The 27,872-nt window shown below is 39.9% G+C and overlaps 1 protein-coding gene across 1 annotated transcript in view; it reads right to left on the bottom strand.

Annotated features, from left to right (window-relative positions):
- Window positions 1–3,156: 3,156 nt before the first annotated feature.
- LOC105030468 (protocadherin Fat 4) overlaps window positions 3,157–27,872 on the bottom strand; it is a 62,132-nt gene continuing 37,416 nt past the window's right edge. The window contains exons 14-16 of the mRNA XM_034294008.1: window positions 19,388–19,595; window positions 9,007–9,150; window positions 3,157–5,217 (exon numbers count right to left, since the gene is read on the bottom strand). Coding sequence (XP_034149899.1) covers window positions 3,806–5,217; window positions 9,007–9,150; window positions 19,388–19,595 — 1,764 coding nt within the window. The 3' untranslated portion in view covers window positions 3,157–3,805. The remainder of the gene's footprint in view (window positions 5,218–9,006; window positions 9,151–19,387; window positions 19,596–27,872) is intronic.

Below are 27,872 nucleotides of genomic sequence, written 5' to 3'. Positions count from 1 at the left end.
ATACTCTTTTAAATGTTTCTCTAAGTTGTTCGGAAAGGTGTTAAAGTAAGTTGTTTGTGACAACTGTGACTTTTCAAAAAGTCATTAGAAATTTGGAGTGTAAACAATTCCGTTATCCCATTCAAGTCAATTAAGTTTTAAAAGTTCAATAAAAGTTACATCTTTCAAAATATATAAAATCGTTGTATGCAAGCAACTTATTCCAGACCAGTCTACACGTTTTAAAGTTTGAATAAAGTTTCTATCTTAAAACGGTGTAGGAGGAGTAGCATTCCAAAGAATATTAAGAAGATAAAGTATGTCGAAGAACTAACCTGGTGCCTCTGCTTGCGCAAGCCCCAGTAAATAATAAGAAGTATGTTGAAGAACTAACCTGGGGCCTTTGCCCCCACATGCCCCAGTAATTACACCTAGCATTCATGCACAAAACATGTATACAATGAGGACTTCTCTAGCATGCTGTTTGATATAATACATAGAAGACTAATCAATAATGCAAATGCAAAGACTTACAACTATTGATTGCAAAAAAGGATGGGAAAGGAAATGCATTTCAATTGACTTACAACCAGGGCTTTCATTGCCTAACTAGAATAGCCAAGATGAGGCCTGATTATGATATGCATTAAATGTTTTGCAGGGGCCCCATGGAGGCCAAAAGGCAGGACTGGGTATTGCCAGTGACCACTGGGGGTTCTAAAAGTGGTCTTCTCCTTGGCAGCGGGAGCCAGTAGTACCAGCCAGTACCCCTTGGTCAGGTCAAGGGTGCTCATATACTGGGCCCAGTTCAGCCACTCTACCGCCTTATTCACCTGGGGCATGAGTAGCAGTTAAATTGGTCGCTAGTTCACTGGCCCTCGTGCATTCCATGATTGGTGTAGGTATCCTGCCAGGTGGCCAAGAACTTGCATGCTGTGGTAGGCACCAATACCAGCACTGTGTCTCCTGGCTGGAAATCTTGGAGGTGAGCGGACCTGTTGTAGGACCTCTGCTATTGATGCTGGGCCTCTTCCAGATGTTGGCACACAACTGGAAGAATCCCCCACTGGATCCATGTTAATTTATTTGAAGGGCACCTTGCTGATGGGGAGAGGCAAGTGGGGTGCTGGGACTGGGTGTGAGGGAGCCGTTTGTTGGCAGACTGGGCAACGTCACCAAAACTGCTTCCATTCCAGGCCAGTAGAACTGGTTTTGCACCTTCTCCGAGGTGTTCTTAACCACCAGATGTCCAGGTCATCCTGGGGAGCATCCTGGGGAGCATCCTGGGGAGCCGGCTCAACGGGTCAGCAGTCCTGTCTCCACGACGCAGCACACCGGTCAGCTCTGGGTTACTCTGGATCGCTCCATGAGGTCCACGAACAAGTGTATGGTCGCCGGGCCACCGTGCTTCCTCATATCTCCTAAACCCAAAGACTGAATACTCAGCTTTGAAAAATACCTCCTAAATGTTGAATTGTTAATGAGGTTTATTTTCTCTAAAATCATAGGGCATTTTTTTGTCAATTTCATCCACATTTTATTAAAGGAACAATCCACTGTTAAACTACTTAGGGTGTTATTTCAGTTTCCCTACATAACTATGAGGGACTGGAGGTGTTTCTGAAATAGTTTTACATCATAGCAATATTTTTTATATTTTGCACCCTCCAAGACAATTAATTGTCTTGTCCTGAATTTAAATCCTTAGACACTCAGCAAGTCACCTTTGGAATTTTGTCAGCAACACGTAACCATGGAGGGTATGGCACAGAATATTCACACTTTGACCAATGGACAGTTAACAGGCAATGGTCTGGTCTATGCAAAGCTGTGGAAGTAACATCCCCACATTTGCAATGTTGTTTATAACAAACAGCGTTTATGGCTTTGTTTCAAAAGGCGTAGTTGTGTTCTTTCTTGAGTGTATAGTGAGTATGGTAGTCAACAGTAATTGTCAAGTGCGATTCCAAACCTAAGCACATGAAATGTAAAGTATGTACTAAGCTTACTGGAAGTTCAGTTAGCCTACTTAGGATGTCTGGGGGAAGAAACCATGCATCTGAACATACCTTTTCAGTTTCTTTATTTCCAGAATCCATTGCAACTTTCGTCATCACTCAAGGAACTATGACTAAAGAAAATTTATCAGTTTCTAATTTATCATTGTTCATAATTGATGCTGTGAATATCAGATGTAGCATAGTTTATATGTATATTACATCTTTTATTAAAATAAAAGTGTCATTCATAATGAAGAATGTATATTTTTGTACATGCACTGATAACTGTAGCTAAACATCGCAAGCAAGTTAACCTTATTAACATTAGACAACTTTGCTAAACTTAGCTTACATTTAGCAAAAAAACGATCTGCAATGTCAACGTAATTAACAAGCCTCATTAGCTGGCAAGGGCAAAACAAGAAGCACTTTGCAGGGAAGAGAAACGCTGACAAGCCTACTTGCTGGTGAGAAAATTATGTCAACAGCATTGTAACACTATTTAAATGCTCTCATGCTGTTATAGAATTTCTTGAACTAATGTACATTTTAGAAATGTCTGCTTTTCTAATGATCAGTGGATCATTGGGTCCTCTGACCATCTGTTAATCTGCCTAAACCAATAAGGATATCTGTCCTTTGTTCTTCAGGAATGTGGCTAGCTGCCTGAGAGTGACTTTCACGATGTTCCTCTACCTCCATGAGTAGACACCTATAGGAAAACACATGTGGGGGCAGGAAGTAGGAACAAATGTTATCGTGAATGAGCAGTCTTGCCACACCCCTTTTAACTGTAATAAATACTGACTGTTCTGTATTTTCCTCAGAGATTCCTCAGAGTTTATTTTGTAAGCTTTTGAAGCGTCTCTCTATTTGCAAATAAACTGCTAATTATGGCTAGGCTAAAATAATTTTGTCTCTGTATTTACTTCCATTAAGAGTTCCTATTGATGTAATTAATATAACAATGCTCATTTGGGTGTTCTCAGAAGAGCAAACTTAAAGGAACAAGAGAATGCAAGATGCAAGTATGCATTTTGAAACACATCCCATATTTTTAGGTGAGTTTAAAAAACGAATCCAACTGGTCATTTGCATTTTGGTGTTCATCAACTGTTAAAATTAAATGAAATATTCAAGTGGAACTGAATGTATGTATTCAATTAGCCTAAAATAATGGAATGTATGTATTGTACAACCAAAGAATAATCACTTATAAAGCTCAATTTGATTTACAGATTAACATGTTTTTGACCTCTTAGAGTAATCTAGCTTTACTGGTCTGTTTTGCTTCAAACATCATGTATTCACATACTGTGGGTGGACTTTTGTTCAAGACTCCTCTTGAATACATTTAATTTTCATTTAAATGTATTTTTGTATATGGATATTCAGGGATTTTCTATGCAATGTTCTTGGAAAAAAAACGATTGAAATGTCAACATATTTATTTATATAACCCTTACTTTACCAGGTACATTGACTGAACACATGCTCATTCACCGCAATGCCCTGGAAGAAATTAAAGGAAAATGACTTGATCAGGAAACTTGCCTGCACAGTGATTCGATGTATCACCCTTTTTGGTTACTGGTCAGGTTGCTCTGATTACTGACACACCTTGACACAGATGTTTGAGAGTCAACAGGTGAGGAATACATTACAATATACAGTAAATAGTATTTATGCTTTAAGATCTGACGTCCACACAATACTGAACATCACTCATCAGCTAACGACCACATCAACAGACAAGGTTGTACTTTATCCTCAACTACTATACAAACAAGGCAATAGTCTAATAGACAATAAGTTTTGCTGAGCTGTCATATAATCTCCTCCTGATCACCTTTTTGTCCCCATTCAGCTGTTTGTTCCATTGGCAGCTCTGCTATGTCGTCAAACACAGAGGCATATGTGTAGAAACAGATACCCATGTTGAGGAACTGTTGCAAGTACTGAGGCCTGTCACTGGCTCCAGACACCTCAGCCCCACGCTGGGCCTGAAAGGGAAGCCTGAGGTCTCGAAATGGGGATTGCACAGGCAGACTCTCTTCTTTTAGTCTATGGGTAACGTTGGGGACCAGTGTCTGCTGTGCCAAGCCCTGGGTGGCAAGAACAGAGAAGTCCCTGCCAAAGTTGACCTCGGAGCATGTGAAGGAGCTGTTGGTGTCGCTGTCAGAGTCATTGTCCAGAACTCTCTTTACTTCTCTATCCATGCCTCTAATCATTTCACAAGGTCTGGACCATTGAGCCGACTGAACCGACTGCTGATATAACTGAAGGGGGTCCACGTGTTGCAATATTTGGGCCGATTCCCAGTGGCACACAGTGGGGATATTCAGCCTACTTACCTCCTCCGCAGAGAGACACTGAGGAGGACTCGGCCCTGCTAACATCCTGAAGAAGCTCTGCTCTCTGCCCTTTCTAACCCCATCCTCATCTATTTTGTACGGCGGTCTACTGGCCCAAGTGCACTCTGGTCCTCTGGAGTCACAGGAGTGGTCAGGGTTCGTGTGAACCAGGCCATCGGGGTATGTCAGGGGCCTTTGCCATAGAACAACTGGTCTGTCTCTGTCATCTGAATTCTGATCTCCAGTTTCAACCCTCTTGCAGTCTGAGCTGAATGGCCCAGTGTGCCCTGGAGAGGAAGTGTCTAACCGGAAGACACTGTAAATACTATCTATCTCATAGTACTCCAGCTCCTCACGGCATCCACCAGTACTGTAGCCCTCCTGTGCAGCCTCCTTCTGTCCATCAGGCTGGATAACATCAGGCGGCTTTCCTGCTGCCACGACAACTGTCCGAGTGGTTCTTGGCCCTTCAAAACAATAGCCCTTGTTGTCCTCCTCCTCCTCCTCCTCTCCCCACCATGGCGAGCCGCAGTTAGCACGGCTCTTCTGAAACCGGGGACCGGCATTGGTGTTGAGTTTCCTCTGACAGAGGTACATGCCGATGCCTAGGAAGAGGAGGAGTGAGGTGACGGGGAGAACCACCCCGACAATCCACAGAGGGGCGGAAGGGCCCCCGAGGGCCTGTGGAACGGAACATGCTGCTCCGGCTCCTTCCCGGAGATCCTCAGGAGGAGGGGAGGAGCAGAGCTGACAGGAGCCAGCTGTGGCCTCATACAGGCAGATACAGGAAGTGTTCCTAGTGTTGGCGAGGCCACCGCAGGCTGGAGCAGTAGGACAGGTCAGAGATGGGCAGGCAGGTTTGGTGTCGGTGGACGCAGGGCAGACTGTGGGAACACATGACGTACCAAAAGAAATAGGTGTGAGAGTTTGGACAGGGAAGAGGATAGTGTATGGGTATTAGTGTAGCCATATGCAGCCATAGTCAGTCATATGCATACATTTGCTCTGGAAATATATTTCATTCAAAGTAAAATGTACATCAATATATTTATAGAATAAACTGTACGTATTAAATACATAATCATATGAAATGTAGTTACTAAGCCAATTTTGTAATATATAAATATATTTTTGTACAAAAATTTAAATATAAGGTTTTATATTTAAATATACTACTGTATGTAATTAGCATACAAGTTTGTGTACAGATGGTTGAAAAATTTTAGGAAAAACCAAATATAAAGTGTGTCAGTAAGGTGCCGGAGCAGTCTCAGTATGTCTTGGGATAGATTCTACAAATCTCTGCAACTCTACTGGAGGGATGAAACACCATTCTTACTAAATACACTCACATAAAGGATTATTAGGAACACCATACTAATACTGTGTTTGACCCCCTTTCGCCTTCAGAACTGCCTTCATTCTATGTGGCATTGTTTTCAACAAGCTGCTGAAAGCATTCTTTAGAAATGTTGGCCCATATTGATAGGATAGCATCTTGCAGTTGATGGAGATTTGTGGGATGCACATCCAGGGCACGAAGCTCCCGTTCCACCACATCCCAAAGATGCTCTATTGGGTTAAGATCTGGTGACTGTGGGGGCCATTTCAGTACAGTGAACTCATTGTCATGTTCAAGAAACCAATTTGAGCTTTGTGACATGGTGCATTATCCTGCTGGAAGTAGCCATCAGAGGATGGGTACATGGTGGTCATAAAGGGATGGACATGGTCAGAAACAATGCTCAGGTAGGCCGTGGCATTTAAACGATGCCCAATTGGCACTAAGGGGCCTAAAGTATGCCAAGAAAACATCCCCCACACCATTACACCACCACCACCGGCCTGCACAGTGGTAACAAGGCATGATGGATCCATGTTCTCATTCTGTTTACGCCAAATTCTGACTCTACCATCTGAATGTCTCTACAGAAAACGAGACTCATCAGACCAGGCAACATTCTTCCAGTCTTCAACTGTCCAATTTTGGTGAGCTCGTGCAAATTGTAGCCTCTTTTTCCTATTTGTAGTGGAGAGTGGTACCCGGTGGGGTCTTCTGCTGTTGTAGCCCATCCGCCTCAAGGTTGTGCGTGTTGTGGCTTCACAAATGCTTTGCTGCATACCTCGGTTGTAACAAGTTATTATTTCAGTCAGAGTTGCTCTCCTATCAGCTTGAATCAGTCGGCCTATTCTCCTCTGACCTCTAGCATCAACAAGGCATTTTCGCCCACAGGACTGCCGCATACTGGATGTTTTTCCCTTTTCACACCATTCTTTGTAAACCTTAGAAATGGTTGTGCGTGAAAATCCCAGTAACTGAGCAGATTGTGAAATCCTCAAACCGGCCCGTCTGGCACCAACAACCATGCCACGCTCAAAATTGCTTAAATCACCTTTCTTTCCTTTAACATTCAGTTTGGAGTTCAGGAGATTGTCTTGACCAGGACCACACCCCTAAATGCATTGAAGCAACTGCCATGTGATTGGTTGATTAGATAATTGCATTGAGAAATTGAACAGGTGTTCCTAATAATCCTTTAGGTGAGTGTATATTTCCTGATTTGTTTTTTTGATGATGGTGGTGGAGAGTGCGGTCTAACATGTTGGTCCAAAATCTCCCATAGGGAGTTGGGCAACTTGGTCAAGATTTGGTGTCTGTGAAGGCAATGGCGTATGATTCACATCATTTTTATACTCATCAAACCATGCATGAACTCCTCATGACCTGTGGTTGGGGATATTGTCATCCTGGAAGAAACCCAAAAATGAACCCTCTTTCAAAGAGACTTAGATAATTTACTCATGCCATCTTGATCCAAAACCAAGGTCAATTGGGCCTCTAAACCATTCTCATACATGCCACAGAACATGGTAATATGTTAATTGGCTAATTGTACCCTGCAGTACATTTGTATGGAAGCATCTGCATTTGTCATGTTCTTCCACTAATTTATTCAGGTTATCCATTTAATTGTTTGAAATAAATAAAAAAACATAGTTGTGTGGTTTGGAATTCTCATTTTATTGCCTATCCTGCCAGTGGTAGATCTATAACTGAATAAAGAAACACTTTTTCTATATATTCTAGTTTAGTGGTCTTCACCACATTTTTATTTAACCATAACCAGTCTTTGTTTATAGGTTTGTAGTTATATAGGTTTTTATCGGTTTGTAGTTACCAATTCCATATGTTGGTTTAATGGAAATTATGTGTTTAATAGAAATATTTAATTCAAAATTTGTTTGTGCAGGTGCAAAATAAGTGAACTCCAAGTTGCATTGGTTAATTCAATTAGGTGGGTAAATAATTGGTTACCAAATTAACCAATCAAAAGAGGGACCTTTAGGAAAACATTTGGGCAGAACAGACACCAGAATCATGGACAGTTTGGTGTTACCCATAAATGTTAATGCAAAACACACCATGTCTAGAGGAAAGGAAATCTCAAAGACAGGAAGAAGGTAGTGAGAGCACATCAGTATGAGTAAGCTTATAAAACCATCTCAAAAAGATTTGAGCCACATCAGCCCACTGTGGGGCAAATCTTTTTTTCCATCAAACCCCTGTAGAGCATTTTACACAAAAGAAACTCAGCTTAGAACTGTATGACCTTCAAAAATATAACCAAGAGCAATAAGAAAAATTATAAATCAGGTAAATGCTATCCCAAACTTTGGGAAACTGTGCATGATTCAACAATAAGAAGAACACAGAATCAAAATGGCATTCATAGGAGGGTTGCAAGGAAGAAGCCTTTGCTGTCAAAAAAGAACCAAACTGCCCACCTAGACTATGTGTGGCGAAAACCCAAGACTGCTTACCACCCAAAGAACCTTCCCAGCAGTCAAGCTTGGCTGGCTCAGGACAAAGGAGATTTGTGTTTGGGATTTGCCAAATGAAAGTCCTGACCTCAATAAAACTGAGAAAATGTGACAGAACCTGAAGCAGGCAGTACATGCCAGACACCCCTCAAACCTCAAGAGATGAAAATCCCTCAAGAGATGTCAGAAATTGATTTGAGGTTATTGGAGACATTTATTCAACTAATTGCTACTAATGGAAGTGCCACATACTAATGAATGAAGGGGTACACATTTTTGAACATATTTTGGGGTTTTTGTCAATTAAATACATTTGTTAAATATAGAATGAAAATACATGATAAGTTTTTGTTAGTGTCCATTATTGGTGTTTTTCTTATTTAAAATTGGGGTTTAGATAAGGAGTTTGAGCTTATTTAAATATAAAAAAATAACCATCCATGTATAGAGTTCACTTATTTTTAAGCAGCACCATATGTATAGCTTTTCTGTCTAGGAGAAATGGCTACCCCAGATTGTGTTTCAGGTCCATATCCTCCATTGGTCAAAAATTCCTTTATTAAATAGACTTTTCTCCAGAGATATAGTCCAGACCGGACCAAAATATCAAAATCATCAGAGATTCTGAATCTACTGAGTGTGAATACGCCAACAAAAACAAACCATTAACAAATTAATGTACTTTAAATACAAATTTTTCCAAATTCCCTTCACAACAATAATTCAAATGTTTTTGTCTTTGTTTATTGAAAACAGGATTTTTAAATGGAATATATTTTGGTCCCCAAAAAGTCCTCAAAGGTTTACTGCATTTGTGTGTGTGTGTGTTTGTGTGCGGGGGGGTTACTCACATGAAGAAACGCAGGTGCCAGGGGATTCACAGTTGGACTGAAGCAGGGTAGAACTGGGCCAAACCTCCACTATCAGACTGTAGCCGCTGACTGGCAGGACCTGGCCATAGTATCTGATATACTCCACACAACCAGTGAACCCGACTGAGAGAAGACAGAGGTTATATACCTGCCTGATCCCAAAAACACCACTAGCCCTTCAACTCCAGTGCTTCCCAATTCTAGTTCTGTAGAAACTCTCTCAACCATGTACTTACAAACTGATTTGAGATTGCTCATATGCATAGAAAAAGTGTGATTCATCAAATGACCTGAGAACCGTTTCACATACATTGGTAGGAGATTACCATTGATAAATACTGCATGTTCTTAGCCTAAGTGCTCGTGAATGACTTTGGTTATTGACATTTTGACATGTCCCTAATTACCCATATATTCTCAAAATCATCCCTTTAAGACTGTGGGAAACATGTAGTGCTGTATATGAAATACAACAACGCAACCCATAAATTGAAGAAAACTACCAGAGGTATAGGTGCCATAGTCATTGAAAAGCGCTATATAAATCCCATGTATTATTATTATTATTATTATAGTGTAATATGCTGATTGCATAATTCATTTATTTAACTGGCTTGCTCGCCAGTTTTTGAATTATTATAATATACTGAGATAATAATGAAAATCAAATAAAAACTTTGCTAAAGAGAGGACAATTGGAAGATAAGCTTGAAATTTAATTTCCCATTATTATCTCAGTATATTATAATAATTCAAAAATTGTTTAACTGTGTCTGTAAATTTTACAAGTGACAGAACTGTGTATTATTATTATTACAAATTAACTGCCTTGTTCAAATTACATGAAACATCATAACCTGTTCAGGAATGTTGCATGACAATTAATAAATAAATCCCTAGGTGCCCCAAAGGGGCCATGTAGCAACATAGCTGGTTTAAGCGATAAGCTTGATAAGTTAATTAATTTTGGTAGATGTCCTAGCCGTTAGGGCATCAGACCAGTAACATTAAAGTTGGTCTGGAAAGAAAATCTATGGTTCTGTCCTTAAGCAAGACAGGTCATCTTAATTGCTGCTGTAAGTTGCTCTGCATAAGAGCATCTGTTAAGAAAGACTGAAATGTAAAAAAAAAAAAGTTGAATCAAGCCTTCGAGAGAAAAGACACAACTAAAACCTCTTAGGTGATGCAGGACCAGGTTTGAGAAACACTGATATAGGTAATTAGATTTCAAAGAACTTGAGGGATTTTATGAATATGTTTCCAAAAGATTGTGGAATTTCCATTTACATTTCTTACGCCTAAACATACTACTCCTTCCAGTAGTAAGTCCACATTTAAACAATTGTTTACAAGCAAATGTGGCCTAATCTTTACACTATTTCTGCTTGCATTTTATTGCCAGAAATCAATTTACATGCTATGGGAATTAATAACACACAACTACTTAATGATTATTATTATTATTGTTGTTATTATTTTTGTTGTTACTATTGTTATCATCAAAAAAGCACATAATTGAATGACAAACAACAGATGTATTAGTTTCCCAGGGAAACAGCAGCGAATCAGAAACAGCTAGAAATTTCACATCCAAATCCTTAAACAACAGCCAAAAAAATGCCAAACAATAATCATTCTTATGAATCGGAAAACAAGCTGGCAGGTATCAAGGGGTAAAAGCAGAAGGATTAACTTTCATAGGAAATAAGTTAAAAACTTCTGAAAGTTAGTGAAAACCCTGCGGGCTACAGAGAGGCCTGAAGCCATCAAGTCCAAGCGATTGCTGTACTTGGAATGCATGTGGAGCACCTGGCTGAATCCTTGCCCAAGTAGATAAGTGGTCGGGAAAGCAAGAAGCAGCAGCTTGGTCTTCTCCCGGAGAAACGGGTAACGTGGCATATTTGGCCCACATGCTGTCCCAGCCAAAGACATCATATATAAAGGCTAGACGTCTCATGGCGCAGTCACTTCCGGCATCACCGGTGGCCATCTTGTCACAGGCAGGCTTCCTGGCGGGCTCTGTGGTACCTGATGTAAGGTGAGTGATCAGCACTAACACAAATACTCTTATCTCGCTGAAACCTTGACAGATTTAAAAACGGTTTGGTTTCTTACAAACGTTATTAACGTGGCTATAATTCTGAATGCTTGAAAATGTTGAAATTGCAGCTTTTCTTTTCTAAAAATGTCTAAATCGTGCAGCATAGTTGGATCACGGCTACTTGTGCAAGTTATCAAGGCAGATATCACAAACAAGCTGTTCAATTATAAAGGTTTTACTGACACCAATAACGATTTTATGACAACTAATCTTTTGTCTAAATTACAATATTTGTGGATGTGGTTGTAGTTATTTGCTGGCTAATAACAATAAGTTTTGAGTGGGACCTATGGCAGCTAACGTTACAGTTTAGCTGCTAACCAGCAAAGTTGCACATGCTTTTCAATCCGGTTGGTTCCTGTGCTGCTTGAAGGACAGCAATATGTCCTGACCTACAGGTTCAGCCAGGACCACTTGGAGCTTCTCTTCAACTCCATCAGAGCATCTGGTAGGGTTCATAATTTATATTTACCAGCTGAAACACTAAGTGACGCAGTGTCAGCAAATGCTTGTATTGTTTTCAGTTTGTCGGTCCATATGTTTTGTTTTACTTTTGGTAACATGTTTTCTGAAGCCATACACCCTAAGACAAACCATTTTGAGTATTTAGAAAAATGCCTGTGTTTGACTATTTGTTTGCAGAACTTATCATCACTGATACAGTCTGAATTGTATGATAATGTCATTCAACCTATTTTATGTGGAAAGATCATTCAGGGGTGGCTAGTTCTAATTAGTCTTTTTGTAAAAATGTTTTAAGCCTAAAACATTTTAAAGCATGTATTGAATATCTGAGTACTATACTCGTATCTTTTTTTATTTATGATTATTTATTTTAAACGATGGCTGAAATAACAACCCTAATGCCAGCCAGTTCAAGTACATCTTTAGGATGTAAAGCTGATGGCCCAGTGTGGGGTTGTTAAACCATGCAGAGGCAATGTGACGGCACAGGGGGACACAGAGTCCCTACCAGCTGTCATCGACACCTCTACAAGCCTGTCAGCTGTATGTGTCTTCTGCAGCAGGAGAAGAAGATCTTCCATCCCCGTTTGCTGACATTCCTGCCCTAGTACATGATCACAGCTACCTTCCCGCCCACTTCGATGGTCTTGTGGACAACGCTCTCATGTACATTTCAGGTGAAGGCTAACTGAAAGTCGATTTTTCCCTATAATCAAAAGTGCCAATAGTCACAATCTGGGGAAAAACCATCTCATGATTGTCCAAAAAGAGAAGTGTTCCCTTAATTTCCCCATGCTTATTAATGATTATTGTTATAAGTTATGATATTACTAACTCAAATTTCAGGATTTGTTTGAAGTTAAGGCTGCACCACATCGCCAGAATTATAATCCTCAGCTTACAGAGCAACAACATGCAACAGAAACCTAATAAAACTGTCCTTTTCAAATGGCATTAGCCCAAGGTATGTGTTTTCAAGGTACTGTCCTGTGGACGGGAAGGTAGCTGTGATCATGTACTAGGGCAGGAATGTCAGCAAACGGGGATGGAACAGTAGTGTAGTTCTCTCTACAGCATTTCTTTTTTGGATATTTGTAAAGGGGAATCATGTACCTATTTTTTTTTGTGTGTGCAAATAAACGTCACTTTTATAATAGTTTAAAAATAGAGACCATATTTTTTGTAGTCATTCTATATCAGAACCCCTGGCATACAATCCAAATGGTCTACAATTAACATCAGTGTTACCTTTCATTTGATTTGATTTCATTATGCTTCTACACAAAGAGGTTGCCACACAGTAAGCATTTTATTGTCAGCATTTTGTCTGACAAAGTCCTATGGGGAGTTCCCATAGGGCATTTTACTATACGCATGACCATACCGTGGCAAATAATGGTCTAAAGTACTCAATTTCATTCTATATTGATCTGCTTTTGCACACAGCTTCACAAGAGCTGGTGCTAGGGCTCAGTTGTGTTTCTAAAGTCATATGAAGTGACCTAGAGGGCTGAAATGTGGTCAGTTCAGAGATGCTTGTTATCCGGCAGAAAGAAAAAACATGTAGTAATTAAAATTATTTTATAATAATTTGATTATAATAGTACAAAAGTGTATATGTCTTGTTGCCATTCTGTAGCCTATTTATTGATTTAACATAAATACCTTGTGTTTGTATATTCATTACACCTATCTGGTTCTGTTCAAGAATATTTTCATATGGAAGTCCATGTTTTTAATGGTTCATATGTATGCATAACTTCATCTCTGACGTTTATAAAAAACCAAACCGTTTGAAAATCGGTAGAAAAATTTGAAAGTTATGGTTATTTAAAAAGTACATGCACCATAAAACACAATGTTACGAGTGAGCGAGCGGCCTGTGGCAAGATGGCCGCCATGTGCGGACGTCGACCTCCCATGGCCAAAAGCGCGGACAAGGTATCTACACTTTATATATGATGTCTATGGTCCCAGCAATTCCCCTTATTCACCGTGCCTCCATCTTGAAATCCAAAACGAGGCTAAGGGGTACACTCTAAACTGGAAGTTCATTAACAGAGCGCAGCAGCGGGCGTCTGTCATTATGGCGAGACCTGTGTGGACATCAAATCTTTCATTGTCTTCCCGAAATAACAGTGGACTATGTCGAAAAATGGGCTAATAAGGACTGCATGATTCCCCGGGCTGTTTTGCTGAAAGGATACAGCAACTGGATCGAGGGATATGTGCACGACGTGGAAGGTAATGTATGGACCATCACAGCTTTTTTTCTGAAATCAACATTAGTTAACGTTACTTTTAAAGTTAGCTTGTTAGCTAGATAAAACAACAGGAGGTGACAACATTACAAGCTGATGCTAATCATTGTTAAGATATATTAACCACACCAGACTAACTTATTTTGAGTGTTAACAATAAATTGTTTTACCGACAGTCAAGAGGAGCGAGACAGTCAGTGTGAGAGCTAAGTCTTTTCGCTCAATGCGAAAAAACGAGGCACCTTACAACATTCAGGTATCATGACTGTGGATAAACTGCTCAGTTTGAGGAGTGGTGCCACTTGCTAGAACAAATACGCGTTCAAATGTTCATCTTGATCGTTCATATCCGTAATCAATCGCAAGTCCAAGTACAGTACAATCTTTGCTTGTTAAACCTAGACGATATGTTATAGCCTAACTTACATCATGTTTAACCTTAATTTAGAATAGGCCTAATACAAAAATAATTGGTAACTTCTAGCTAACGATCACCTGCTAGCTATTAACATGGCTTAACGAGGCTTGTTGTCTTTTAGCTAACGTTAGCTAGCCCATTACATTTATTTACTAATTAAATAGCTTATAAATTTAACTTACCGAAAAAAATTCAAAGATCGATTGGAAATGCCAGATCGGTTAGCACAATGTACTGCAGAAAAACCCATTTTGTCCGTGTGAAATTATATCAATTATAGAAATTTAGAGATTAAATGTAAAGTTCCAATCTCCTCAGTCCTCCGAAGATTCAGTGGCTCCTCGGCTCAGATTGCTGTCAATCACAGCTGTGAATCACGACGTCACACCACCGTTTTTAGAGCATTAAATAACTAACTAAAAACCAACTTATTTTAAAAACAAACTCTTGAATTTACATTAGCGTGATACAAACTACAGTAAATGACAGAAACCAGCTTCGGAAAAAAGATATTTGAAGGGTAATTTAATTGTTTAGTTGGTCTCGCGTCCCATTGAATAACATGGGGAGGGCGTTGTTTATGACCTATACTGGGACCACTCACCAGGGGGCGATCGAGACGTTATGGCTTCACTTTTCAGGGCTTGTGCGGCACGCTTGATTGGAACCATCAGTCAAAATAGCTTGTTTCCAATGTGTCACTACAAAGCCAGGCAGGGTGCTACTGTTGGTTATTAAAATTAATAAATATTAAGTGTAAGTTAATTTGTTTACAGGCATGGGTTGCTCAGTTCACATAGCGATGTTAAGGAGGGTGGGGAAGGTACTATTCAGGTCTCACAGCTAACACAGATGCTAATATTTTGCTATAAGACACGGCTACCCATGGCAGGACGTTAGCTGGCCAGGCTAGTAAAAAGAGCAACAACTTGCTTAACGTTACCCCCGAATCAGTCCTTCGCTTGTTATAACTTAAAAAGGCCCGGTTCGTGGCTAATCAAGTCATGTCTATTTAGCCAGAAGGTTTAGCTAGCTTTCTCTATGACAGTTAACGTAAATATGGCTAACGTTAGCATCGTAAACTAATGTTAATATCTTACCTTGAAATGGCGACCGGGATCTCTTCTTATTTTATGAATCCATTCACGGCAAAGTACAGGATCTTTGGGGAAACGATGGAAGGTTTGACCTGTATAGGATTTCTTTCTCTTTGAAGACGTACATATGGGAACAACAATGCGCCGGCATTGTAGGTAACGTTATGACAGAAGTCTACAGATGGGCGGGCCAACGTTACTTCCGTACCCCACAGCCTCGTTTTGGTTTAAAGGGAGTGACGTAGGTGAATAAGGCGAATATGTGCGAAAATCAGCCTGGGCCTCAACGTCACACTGGATTTCTACAAGATGCTCTTTTGGATGGCAAGCTCAAAGTCAAACGTCCGCCTTATTTGACATTATGGCAGAATGAATTTAGCAGATTTTTTAATCGAGTTTGGTTTGACATTGTTTTGGGTCTTTCTAGACAAAATAAACTTCATGTTCCATATTTTGAGCTTTCACATTTTCTTTTATTCATAAACTTATTAAAGCTGAATGATGTTAATATTTAATGAGGGCATTAAAGTTCACAACAAGACAGATTTATAAACATTTGAGAGAATATTTGCAGCAGTATCTCATTTGAAATGAGGACGGCTGATGCCGTTGCTGTGATTCGCTTGTCAGGTGGCAAGTGTCTGGTTGTATAATTTTTTTTGTTTTATTGTATAGGCTGTCATGTCAACAAAGCCACTTAACAGATTTGTAATATGCGTCTGGATGCCGGACGCAGAGTTGCTTCCATGGGAAGTCCGACAGCGGAATATCCCTCTTGTAAATGCGTAACCACTGCAATAACAATTAAGGCGTTCATGGAGTATCCCTCAGACAAATTAACGCTTTTAAGAGAAAGAAAATCTTCCACGTGTAATACTAAGAAAGAGTGTCAATTTTCCAGAGTTTACACAGTAAATGCCATGTGGGTGAAATGTTATAGATGTATAGATGACAGTGGGCAGAGCTACTCTGAGACAAAATCTCCCAGTGACAGCTATACAGGTGAGAGTTAAGAAATGCTCAACTTTGTGAATTTACAGCGATCGGGCAGTGACCGAGATCAGCGACTAGGCTACTACAGGTAGGGCAGATGTTATCTACATCTTGAAGTCTCTTCTCTTTTCTTCTCGCTAAATAAAAATTAACTTGCTAGAAAAAAGATGCATGGAAGGTTTCAGAGATCGTTGGGTATACATGCAGGATATTAACCCATACGGAAAATTAATGTATTTTAAATATATTGATGAAAATATATTTGATAACCTGCTGATTTTGCAGGTTTTCCCACTTACAAAGCATGTAGAAGTCTGTCATTGTTATCATAAGTACTCTTAAACTGTGAGTGACAGAATCTAAAACAAAAATCCAGAAAACCACATTGTATGATTTTTAAGTAATTAATTTGCATTTTATTGCATGACATAAGTATTTGATATATCAGAAAAGCAGAACTTAATATTTGGTACAGAAACCTTTGTTTGCAATTACAAAGATTATACCTGTAGTTCTTGACCAGGTTTGCGCACACACTGCAGCAGGGCCTACTCCTCCATTCAGTCCTTCAGGTTTCGGGACTGTCACTAAGCAATACGGACTTTCAGCTCCATCCAAAGATTTTCTATTGGGTTCTTGGGGTTGTACTCATCCTTCTTCCTCCAAACACGGCGAGTGGAGTTTAGACCAAAAAGCTCTATTTTTGTCTCATCAGACCACATGACCTTCTCCCATTCCTTCTCTGGATCATCCAGATGGTCATTGGCAAACTTCAGACGGGCCTAGACATGCCCTGGCTTGAGCAGGGGGACCTTGCGTGCGCTGCAGGATTTTAATCCATGACGGCTTAGTGTGTTACTAATGGTTTTCTTTGAGACTGTGGTCCCAGCTCTCTTCAGGTCATTGACCAGGTCCTGCCGTGTAGTTCTGGGCTGATCCCTCAACTTCCTCATGATCATTGATGCCCCACGAGGTGAGATCTTTCATGGAACCCCAGACCGAGGGAGATTGACCGTCATCTTGGATTTCTTCAATTTTCTAATAATTACGCCAACAGTTGTTGCTTTCTCACCAAGCTCCTTGCCCATTGTCCTGTAGCACATTCCAGCCTTATACAGGTCTACAATTTTATCCCTGATGTCCTTACACCGCTCTCTGGTCTTGGCCATTGTGTAGAGGTTGGAGTCTGTTTGATTGAGTGTGTGGACAGGTGTCTTTTATTCAGGTAACGAGTTCAAACAGGTGCAGTAAATACAGATAATGAGTGGAGAACAGGAGGGCTTCTTAAAGAAAAACTAACAGGTCTGTGAGAGCCGGAATTCTTACTTGTTGGTAGGTGAACAAATCCTTATGTCATGCAATAAAATGCTAATCAATTATTTAAAAATCATACAATGTGATATTCTGGATTTTTGTTTTAGATTCCGTCTCTCACAGCTGAAGTGATAAAAATTACAGACTTCTACATGCTTTGTAAGCAGGAAAACCTGCAAAATTGACAGTGTATCAAATACTTGTTCTCCCCACTTGTATATGTACATTTTTTTAAATTGGCCGCTTAAATATATTTATTAAAATATTTATTTAATACATTTTTATAATGCATGCTTAAATATAACGAAACATAGCACCTGCGACCTTATGTTCCACAGTCAGGCGCACTAAACACTACTCCAAACAGCATTATTTCATCTAGAGGGGCAAGTAGGGGTCTTACCAAGTTTGCTATAGTATGTTGGAATATATTTGTGACCATAATATATTTTGGTAATGTATATCTATAAAATTTGTTTCAACACCTAAATGTGATGTATTCAATACTTCAGTAATTACATTTAATCTTTTAATTTTCACAGGATCTGAACATTTTAATATGGGCTTCAAAATAAATTGTAATGATAGCATTTTTGACGGTGAAATACATTTGGACAAAACTGAAATGTATTTATACATTTTCAAATACATTTTGGAATAAAAGCTGAAATACATTTTGATAGCTGAAATGTATTTTGAATAAAGTTAAATGTATGTATACATTTTTAAATACATTTCTGAATAAAAGGTAAAATACATTTTGATACCTGAAATGTATTTTTAATTAAGTTAAATGTATTCGACATATTCATCATATAATTCTACATACATTTTGCATTGCAAAATATATTTATTTTCCAAATGGGAAATTAAGTAAATTGCTATTTGAACATTGACAAATAATTGACTTGGCATCATTGTAATATGTTTTTAGAAGTGGAGTCACGCAAATACTAAATACTTATTAATATTTTCTGATAATATTTTTCTCCTACACTTATTGACTGGTTGTCACTGGCATAAATTAGGAAGATACATCCCACCCGAGCGGGTAGTGTACACGCTTAGGGAGGCTCAACGACTGCTAGCCAGCGATTTGCAAGTTGAGCGAGCGGACAGTGTGCACGTAGCATTAGATACATTTCCAAATGCATTGCAGTAGAAAGGTAGTGATATATCTGCAAAAGTTGATAACCAATTATCTTGAACAAAACTAAATATAAAAATTGTTTTGGCATCAAAAAGAGTACAAATAAAGTCACGTGTGCCAGAGTCCTATACTGTAGATTCAGAATTGAATGGTTTGAGATTTAACTAAAAGCTGCAGCCTGCACTTTACCTCTACCTCTTAGTCATTGTTTCTTTCCAAATCCGATGAGTTGTATAGAGTCAAAACAACAACTTGTGTTGAATTTCTGGGACTGCACAGTATATATAACCGTATTAATTGTATCACTATCAGGAAAGGGTTAACATTTTGTCTTGTATGTTCACCTAGTGCCCAGTAGAGGGCATTAGTATTATATTTCAATTATGAACAGCTCAGGACATTCCAAAAGAGAATGGTTGAGATTTTAGCTGAGCAGTTGAAAGAGTTTGAAAATAGCTTATTAGGGAACAGAAGTCAGTTTCTACAGTAGATGTCTTCTGCAAATTGGATGATGGAATTGCAAAGTAGTCTTAAGATCAGTTTTGAGGGCACTATTCCCACCTGAGTGCTGGATAACAGTGTCTTCTGGTTTGGTTGGAGTTGCTCCAAGGACAATCTTCTTTACATTAACAACACTCAAGTCCAATGCTCTGTCATCGCTGGTGTTCAGGACTGTCATTCCGTCCATCAGAAGGACACTGCTGTGTCCAAATGTTGCCAGGTAAAGGACATGCCATTCTCCATCCGCTATGTGAGTCTCCATGGCTATCTAGGATAATAAATAAGAAACATAGTTGCATAGCATCAATGGACGGGGTCCTCCAATATGGTGATTATAGGAAAATGGTCTGGTGGGGTACACTAACAGAATGAGAGTGTGTCAGATATACACTGACGGCAAGATGTCTTTGTGAAGCATTTTATTATTGACAACGTACAAACCCCGATTCCAAATAAGTTGGGACACTGTACAAATTGTGAGTAAAAAAGGAATGGAATAATTTACCAGTCTCATAAACGTATATTTAATTCACAATGGAATATAGATAACATATTGAATGTTGAAAGTGTGACATTTTGTAATGTCATGACAAATATTGGCTCATTTTGGATTTCATGAGAGCTACACATTCCAAAAGTTGGGACAGGTAGCAATAAGAGGCCGGAAAAGTTAAATGTACAGATAAGGAACAGCTGGAAGATCAATTTGCAACTTATTATGTCAATTGGCAACATGATTGGGTATAAAAAGAGCCTCTCAGAGTGGCAGTGTCTCACAGAAGTCAAGATGGGCAGAGGATCACCAATTCCCCCAATGCTGCAGCGAAAAATAGTGGAGCAATATCAGAAAGGAGTTTCTCAGAGAAAAATTGAAGAGTTTGAAGTTATCATCATCTACAGTGCATAATATCATCCAAAGATTCAGAGAATCTGGAACAATCTCTGTGCGTAGCAGAGGTGGGGGACTCGAGTCACATGACTTGACTCGAGTCACAATTTTCAGGACTTGTGACTTGCTTGATTAAAGTATCAAAATGACTTGACTTTGACTTGAGAACAAGTTACTTGAGACTTGACTTGACTTGAAGTGGAAGACTTGACAATGACTTGAACTTATAATAAACAAACAGCAATACAATTATTTTATATGTTGTGACATCAGCACCACTAATCAGCGTATGTGCCTTTAACGCTGCACAATTCAAACCGCGCCAAACATGGCGGACAGTAACATTAGTGGAGCTCCACAAATAGTATAGTTTGGATACAAGGACTTTGAACTGGACCGTGTGAATAAAAAAAGATTTGCCAGATGCTAAATATGCAAAAACGTCAAATGTCATTCGTCATTTTAAGAACCACAAGGAAAGGTAAGAAAGTAATCTCTTTATATTGAGTTTCACTAAGATCTATAACGATTAAGTTACTAATGTAATGAATTAATATTTTGTTTGTCATAATTTGGCCTTGGTTCCATATTATGTTTGTTTTTTTCTTGTTAGAAATGTGACCATTATCCTTACTGAATACGTCTGTTAAATAGATGTAAGGGAATTTTACTATAACAGTGGCATAGCCTGAATTTTTATCTTGTTGGGCATCTTAAAATGAGTGGGCATGTATATTATTACACGTAGGCTATAATGTCTGTATTAAATGTGCGCATTTTCAAGTGTTTGTGGACTGCGCATGGAAACTAAAAAGCATTGTGCTTACACCATAACAGTTAACTTTACTGCATGAAAGGCTAACATGGAGGCGCCGATGTGATTACTAGCATAACGAACTGCATTGTGGGATTGTTGACGTGCTGTACCCTGCCTGCTGTTACCTACCTGGCTACCTGCCAAACTTTTTCGAATTTACTCGATATAAACTAATTGGTCAAAATTCTATTTTAGAGTTTTACCAACGCAATATTTATCTGTTGACCTCTTACCCAACTTTTCTACACCGGGACTCTTTTTGGACATAATTAACAGAACTACTCACCCCTGAAAACCCGAGGCTAAGTATCATTACAATGCCTTTTCACTGTAATTGTTGTAGCAACAACACGGAGGAGAATGTTCGTCTTAAGTTAAAGATAGCAGAGTTAGAGGCTCGGCTTCTGACGCAAATGCCAGGCAAGGATTATGCTAGTGTAGAAATAGAAAAATCTGCGTCAGTGCCACCAGGTAGAAACGATAGTTTTGTTAGCCCCCCGGCACAGCTCCTGCAGCCGGGCAATAACTTTCTCTTGGTCACTGGGAAGAAATGCCGTCGTCCAGTTAAACCTGAATCGTTGCTAAAACCAACTGAGACTTTGAACAGGTTTTCCCCACTGGAGTCGGAGTCAAGACCCGAGCCGTCTTCGGAGGGGAATGGTCGGCAGGCATGTTCTACCGGTGGACTTGAAAAACTGAAAACTTTAGTCATTGGCGATTCCATCACACGCAGTATTAGACTAAAGAATCAGCCGGCGATCGTACATTGTTTACCGGGGGGCAGAGCCACCGACGTAGCCGCAAATCTGGGGTTGGTGCTAGCGAAGTCTAAAACTGGCAAGTATAGAGAGTACAGAGATATTGTTATCCACGTTGGCACCAACGATGTTAGGATGAAACAGTCAGAGGTTACGAAGCAGAACATAGCATCAGCGTGTAAATTAGCTAGAAAGATGTGTCGGCATCGAGTAATTGTCTCTGGCCCCCTCCCAGCTAGGGGTGGTGACGAGCTCTACAGCAGACTTGCGCAACTCAATCGCTGGCTGAAAACGGAGTTCTGCCCGTCGCAGGAGGTAGAGTTTGTAGATAACTGGCCTTCTTTTTGGGACTCTCCCAGAAATAGGGCCAGGCCTGATCTGCTGAGGAGCGACGGACTCCATCCTAGCTGGAGTGGTGCTCTTCTTTTGTCTAGGAACATTGACAGGAGTCTCACTCCTATAGCTTTAACATGAGATAGGGTGCAGGTCAGGCTGCAGGCTGTTAGCCAGCCTGCTAGCATAGTGGAGTCTGTCAATAGCATAGCCAGAGTAGTTAGTACAGCTTTACCTATTGCCACTGTGACTCGTTCCAGGCTGAGAAAAGTTAAACAAGGTAGTGCTAACAAAAACAACCTTATTAAGATAAAGCCTTCCTCCACCTCGGTCAAAAATAAAAATAATTGTATCACTTCGCATCTCAAAATGGGACTCCTAAATATTAGATCTCTTGCTCCAAAGGCAGTTGCGGTAAATGAATTAATCTCTGATCATAAACTAGATGCTATTGGTTTATGTGAAACGTGGCTAAAGCCTAAAGAATTCACTGCCTTAAATGAGGCCTCTCCTCCTGGCTATACTAGTGATCATATCCCTCGTGCATCCCGAAAAGGAGGGGGTGTCGCAAATATTTATGACAGTAAATATAAACTTACTCTCAAACATATCACAGAGTTTCATTCTTTCGAAGTTTTACTCATGAAAGTTAACCAGGCCGATAAATCATTTTACATAGCTACTATTTATAGGCCCCCCGGGCCATACACATTGTTCCTCAATGAGTTTCCAGAATTCTTGTCTAACCTTGTAGTCATGGCAGATAGTATTCTAATTTTGGGCGATTTCAATATCCATATGGAAAACCCCCATGATCCTCTTCAAAAAGCCTTTCAAGCCATAATCGACTCAATGGGTTTCATCCAACATGTCTCAGGTCCAACACATTGCCACAATCATACCTTAGATTTAGTCCTGTCACGAGAAATAGATATTGTAGATCTAATAATTTACCCCCAAAATCCTGGATTATCGGATCACTGTCTTATTACATTTACCGTTAAAACAAGAAATTCACTTGCCCCCCAAACAATGAGTTTCAAAAGCCGTACTATAAATTCTCGGATTACAAATAAATTCCTTGATATTCTTACTAGTTCGCTCTTAAATGACAGAGTAAATAAATCTGTAAACGATCAAATCGAGGATCTAAACTCAATACTGCGAAATACATTAGACATAGTTGCACCACTAAAAACTAAAGAAATACGCAACAAGAAACTTGCTCCTTGGTACACCGACAATACTAGAGCACTTAAGCAAGCCTCCAGAAAATTGGAGCGAAAGTGGCGCTCCACCAAGTTGGAAGTATTTAGACTAGCCTGGATAGACAGTACAGTACAATACCGAAAATCACTCACGTCTGCTCGATCAGCTTATTTCTCCAACCTGATTGAGGCGAACAAAAACAATCCAAAATTTCTCTTTGATACAGTTGCAAAGTTAACAAAAAAGCAAAGCTTAGCATGTGAAGTGGGTCTTCACTTTAGTTGTAATGAATACATGAACTACTTTGACACATTTACAAAATTTGTAATGAGTTCTAAACCCACAAACTCTCAGCTAGACCCGATTCCTACAAAATTACTTAAGGAGTTATTTCCTGTGCTAGGTCAGCCAATGCTGAACATAATAAATTGCTCCCTTTCCTCCGGATGCGTACCAAACTCACTAAAAATTGCGGAAATTAAGCCTCTTCTAAAAAAATCTAATCTAGATCCCGACATATTAAACAATTATAGGCCAATATCGAACCTCCCGTTCCTCTCAAAAATCTTAGAAAAATGTGTTTCCCAACAACTGAATGCCTTCCTAAAGACAAAAAACATTTATGAAATATTCCAGTCTGGTTTTAGATCCCATCATAGTACTGAGACTGCACTCGTGAAGGTAACAAATGACCTTCTAATGGCCTCAGACAAAGGTTCCGCATCCGTCCTGTTGCTTCTTGATCTTAGTGCTGCTTTTGACACTATTGATCACTCCCTTCTCTTAGAGAGACTGGAAACCAATATTGGGCTACGTGGACATGTTCTAGCCTGGTTTAAATCTTATTTATCTGAAAGATATCAGTTCGTTAGTGTGGATGGCATATCCTCTGACAAGTCAAAGGTATGCTTTGGAGTTCCTCAAGGCTCGGTTCTGGGCCCATTACTTTTCTCACTATACATGCTCCCTCTGGGCGATGTAATCCGAAATCACAATATTAACTTTCACTGTTATGCTGATGACACACAGTTATATATTTCAATGAAGCATGGAGAAGCCCCTAAATTAGCTATTTTGGAAGCATGCGTTTCAGATATTAGGAAGTGGATGACAGAGAATTTCTTGCTCTTAAACTCAAATAAAACAGAAATGCTCCTTTTAGGACCCAAAAAACAAATAGCGTTGTTAGCAGATCTCACTGTGAACCTCGACGGCTGCATGGTCGTATCCCAAAAAACTGTAAAAAACCTTGGCGTTACCCTTGACCCTGACCTCTCCTTTGAAGAACATATAAAATATGTCTCAAGAGTTGCTTATTTTCATCTTCGAAACATCGCAAAAATTAGAAACTTCCTATCAAAAACTGATGCAGAAAAATTAATCCATGCTTTCGTTACTTCTAGATTAGATTACTGCAATGCTCTTATCTCTGGTTATCCAGACAAATTAATAAATAAACTTCAATTAGTGCTGCACACAGCTGCTAGAATCCTAACTAGAACAAAAAAATTTGAACACATTACTCCTGTCCTGGCATGCTTACATTGGCTGCCTGTTAGGGTTAGGGCTGATTTTAAGGTTTTACTCTTAACCTATAAATCAATACATGGACTTGCTCCTACTTACCTTGCTGAAATGATCCAGCCATATATACCTACACGTAACCTTAGATCGCAAGACGCAGGCCTTTTAATTGTACCTAGAATTTCTAAACAAACAATTGGCGGCAGGGCCTTTTCTCATAGAGCTCCACTCCTGTGGAATGATCTGCCAATTAAGGTTAGAAATGCAAACTCAGTGCAAACTTTCAAGTGTCTACTAAAAACTCATCTCTACAGCACGGTTTATAATTAGGTGTAGCCTGGCCCGGGGGCGTGAAGGTGACCAGTAGGCTTGATACTGTCCACCCTTGCTGTCTTGCCAGGTGGGCTCTCGTCGCCACTGGGATGCCCTCCCTCCAATGCCCTTCGGGGGAAGAGTCACTGGCTTGTTGTTGATTCTCTATTGCGCACTTGTGCAGTTGGGCTGTACGCTACTAGCAATACTCGGCCCTCATTCAGGGGGGTTGCGGTTGGTGGGTGTCCCTTTGGTTGATGCCTGGCAATGTGGTTGGATTGATTTCCTGCCTGTTGGGCCCTGTCCGGGGCCTCCCCCGGGTAGGGCCACAGTGTCACCGGACCCCCCCGTCTCAGTTTCCAAGGTGTTACGCTGCTATATTATTGTGCTGGGGGACATGAGGGATGTACTACTAACTTTTCTCAGTTTCCTCCAATTTTAAATTTTAGAAGGAGATGAGGTCCTGGTCCACACCTGCGGATTACCTGGTTTGGGGGGACCGTTGCTGTTCCTGTCCTTGTCCACCTGGTCATACTTCTGACCTAGTCTAAAATCAAATATACTCTGGATTTAGCCAAGAGAAATTTATTTATTATTCCAATTGGACTCTTAATATCTCACCCGGCACAGCCAGAAGAGGACTGGTCACCCCTCTGAGCCTGGGTCCTCTCTAGGTTTCTTCCTAAAATTCGACCTTCTTAGGGAGTTTTTCCTAGCCACTGAAATTCAACACTACTGTTGTTTGCTCCTTGGGGTTTAAGGCCGGGTGTCTCTGTAAAGCACTTTGTGACAACTGCTGTTGTAAAAAGCGCTTTATAAATAAATTTTGATTGATTGATTGATTGACTAGCACCTAAACATTTCGAAGAGTTTTATTTTTTTACTCATACAGACAAGAATAATTACAGCGTAATTACATATTAGGCAGTTTTTCAGTCACAATAATTAGTTTATAAGGTTGTTATTATTAGCCCTTATTACATGGATTGGTTGAATTCCAGTGCAGAATGCGTGTTATTTCTTGATAACAGACCTATGTAACAGACCGTTGCCATGAAAAACAGCGCGTTGCTATGGACGCAGCAGGATTCTAACCAGAGACGGAACGGTATTTGATTTTGAAATCAAGCTTCGCACCGAGCGCACGTCAGAAACAGAGGACAGTGTGTGTGTGTTCATCTCTTTAGTACTGTGACTTGACTTGACTTGACTTGAAACTTATAAGGACTCGACTTGACTTGCTTAGGGTGAACCCTTGACTTGACTTGACTTGCTTGATTTATCTGAACTGTGACTTGAGACTTGACTCGAGACTTGATGGTTAAGACTTGAGACTTGCTTGGACTTGACCATGTGTGACTTGTCCCCATCTCTGGTGCGTAGGGGTCAAGGCCAGAAAACCATACTGGATGCCTGTGATCTTCGGGCCCTCAGACGGCACTACATCACATACAGGAATGATACTGTAATGGAAATCACAACATGGGCACAGGGATACTTCCAGAAAACATTGTCGGTGAACACAATCCACCGTGTCATTCGCCGTTGCCGGCTAAAACTCTATAGGTCAAAAAAGAAGCTGTATCTAAACAGGATCCAGAAGTGCAGGCCAAGGATCGTTTAAAATGGACTGTGGCAAAGTGGAAAAGTGTTCTGTGGTCAGACGAATCAAAATTTGAAGTTCATTTTGGAAAACTGGGACACATGTCATCCAGACTAAAGAGGACAAGGAAAACCCAAGTTGTTATCAGCGCTCAGTTCAGAAGCCTGCATCTCTGATGGTATGGGGTTGCATGGGTGCGTGTGGAATGGGCAGCCTACACATCTGGAAAGGCACCATCAATGCTGACAGTTATATCCAAGTTCTAGAACAACATATGCTCACATCCAGACGTCGTCTCTTTAATTTTCATGACAATGCCAGACCACATTCTGCATCAATTACCATGTCATGGCCTGCATAGAAGAAGGATCCGGGTACTGAAATGGCCAGCCTGCAGTCCAGATCTTTCACCCATAGAAAACATTTGGCGCATCATAAAGAGGAAGGTGCGACAAAGAAGACCTAAGACAGTTGAACAACTAGAAGCCTGCATTAGACAAGAATGGGACAACATTCCTATTCATAAACTTGAGCAACTTGTCTCCTCAGTCCCCAGACGTTTGCAGTCTGTTATAAAAAGAAGAGGGGATGCCACACATGGCCTTGTCCCAACTTTTTTGAGATGTGTTGATGCCATGATATTTAAAATCAACTTACTTTTCCCTTAAAGTGATAAGGGAAACATTTGAAACATTTAAATCAGTTTAAACATTTGATATGTCATCTATGTTGTATTATGAATAAAATATTGAAATTTGAAACTTCCACATCATTGCATTCTGTTTTTATTCACAATTGTACAGTATCCCAACTTTTTTGGAATCGGGTTTGTAGATGTCATTCTTCAACATATTCCTCCAGATCACACTATATGGGGAGATGTATGAGGCAAAGGACAATTAGCATAGAGGGATGCAGATATTTACTAAACAATGAAATAATGAAAACAACAGCATGTAGAACACCGTAGAAACTGTACAAAAACAGAGTTCAAATGTGTATGAAACAATGAAACAGATTAAAAACAACAGGAAGTAGAAAACAGTATAAACTGTATAAAAAATACAAAATATCTATGGAAGTAACAAAATAAAATAACA

Source organism: Esox lucius, chromosome 1 (genome assembly GCF_011004845.1).
Source record: "Esox lucius isolate fEsoLuc1 chromosome 1, fEsoLuc1.pri, whole genome shotgun sequence".
NCBI classification, from domain to species: Eukaryota; Metazoa; Chordata; class Actinopteri; order Esociformes; family Esocidae; genus Esox; species Esox lucius.
This window is presented reverse-complemented; position numbering and strand designations above follow the sequence as displayed.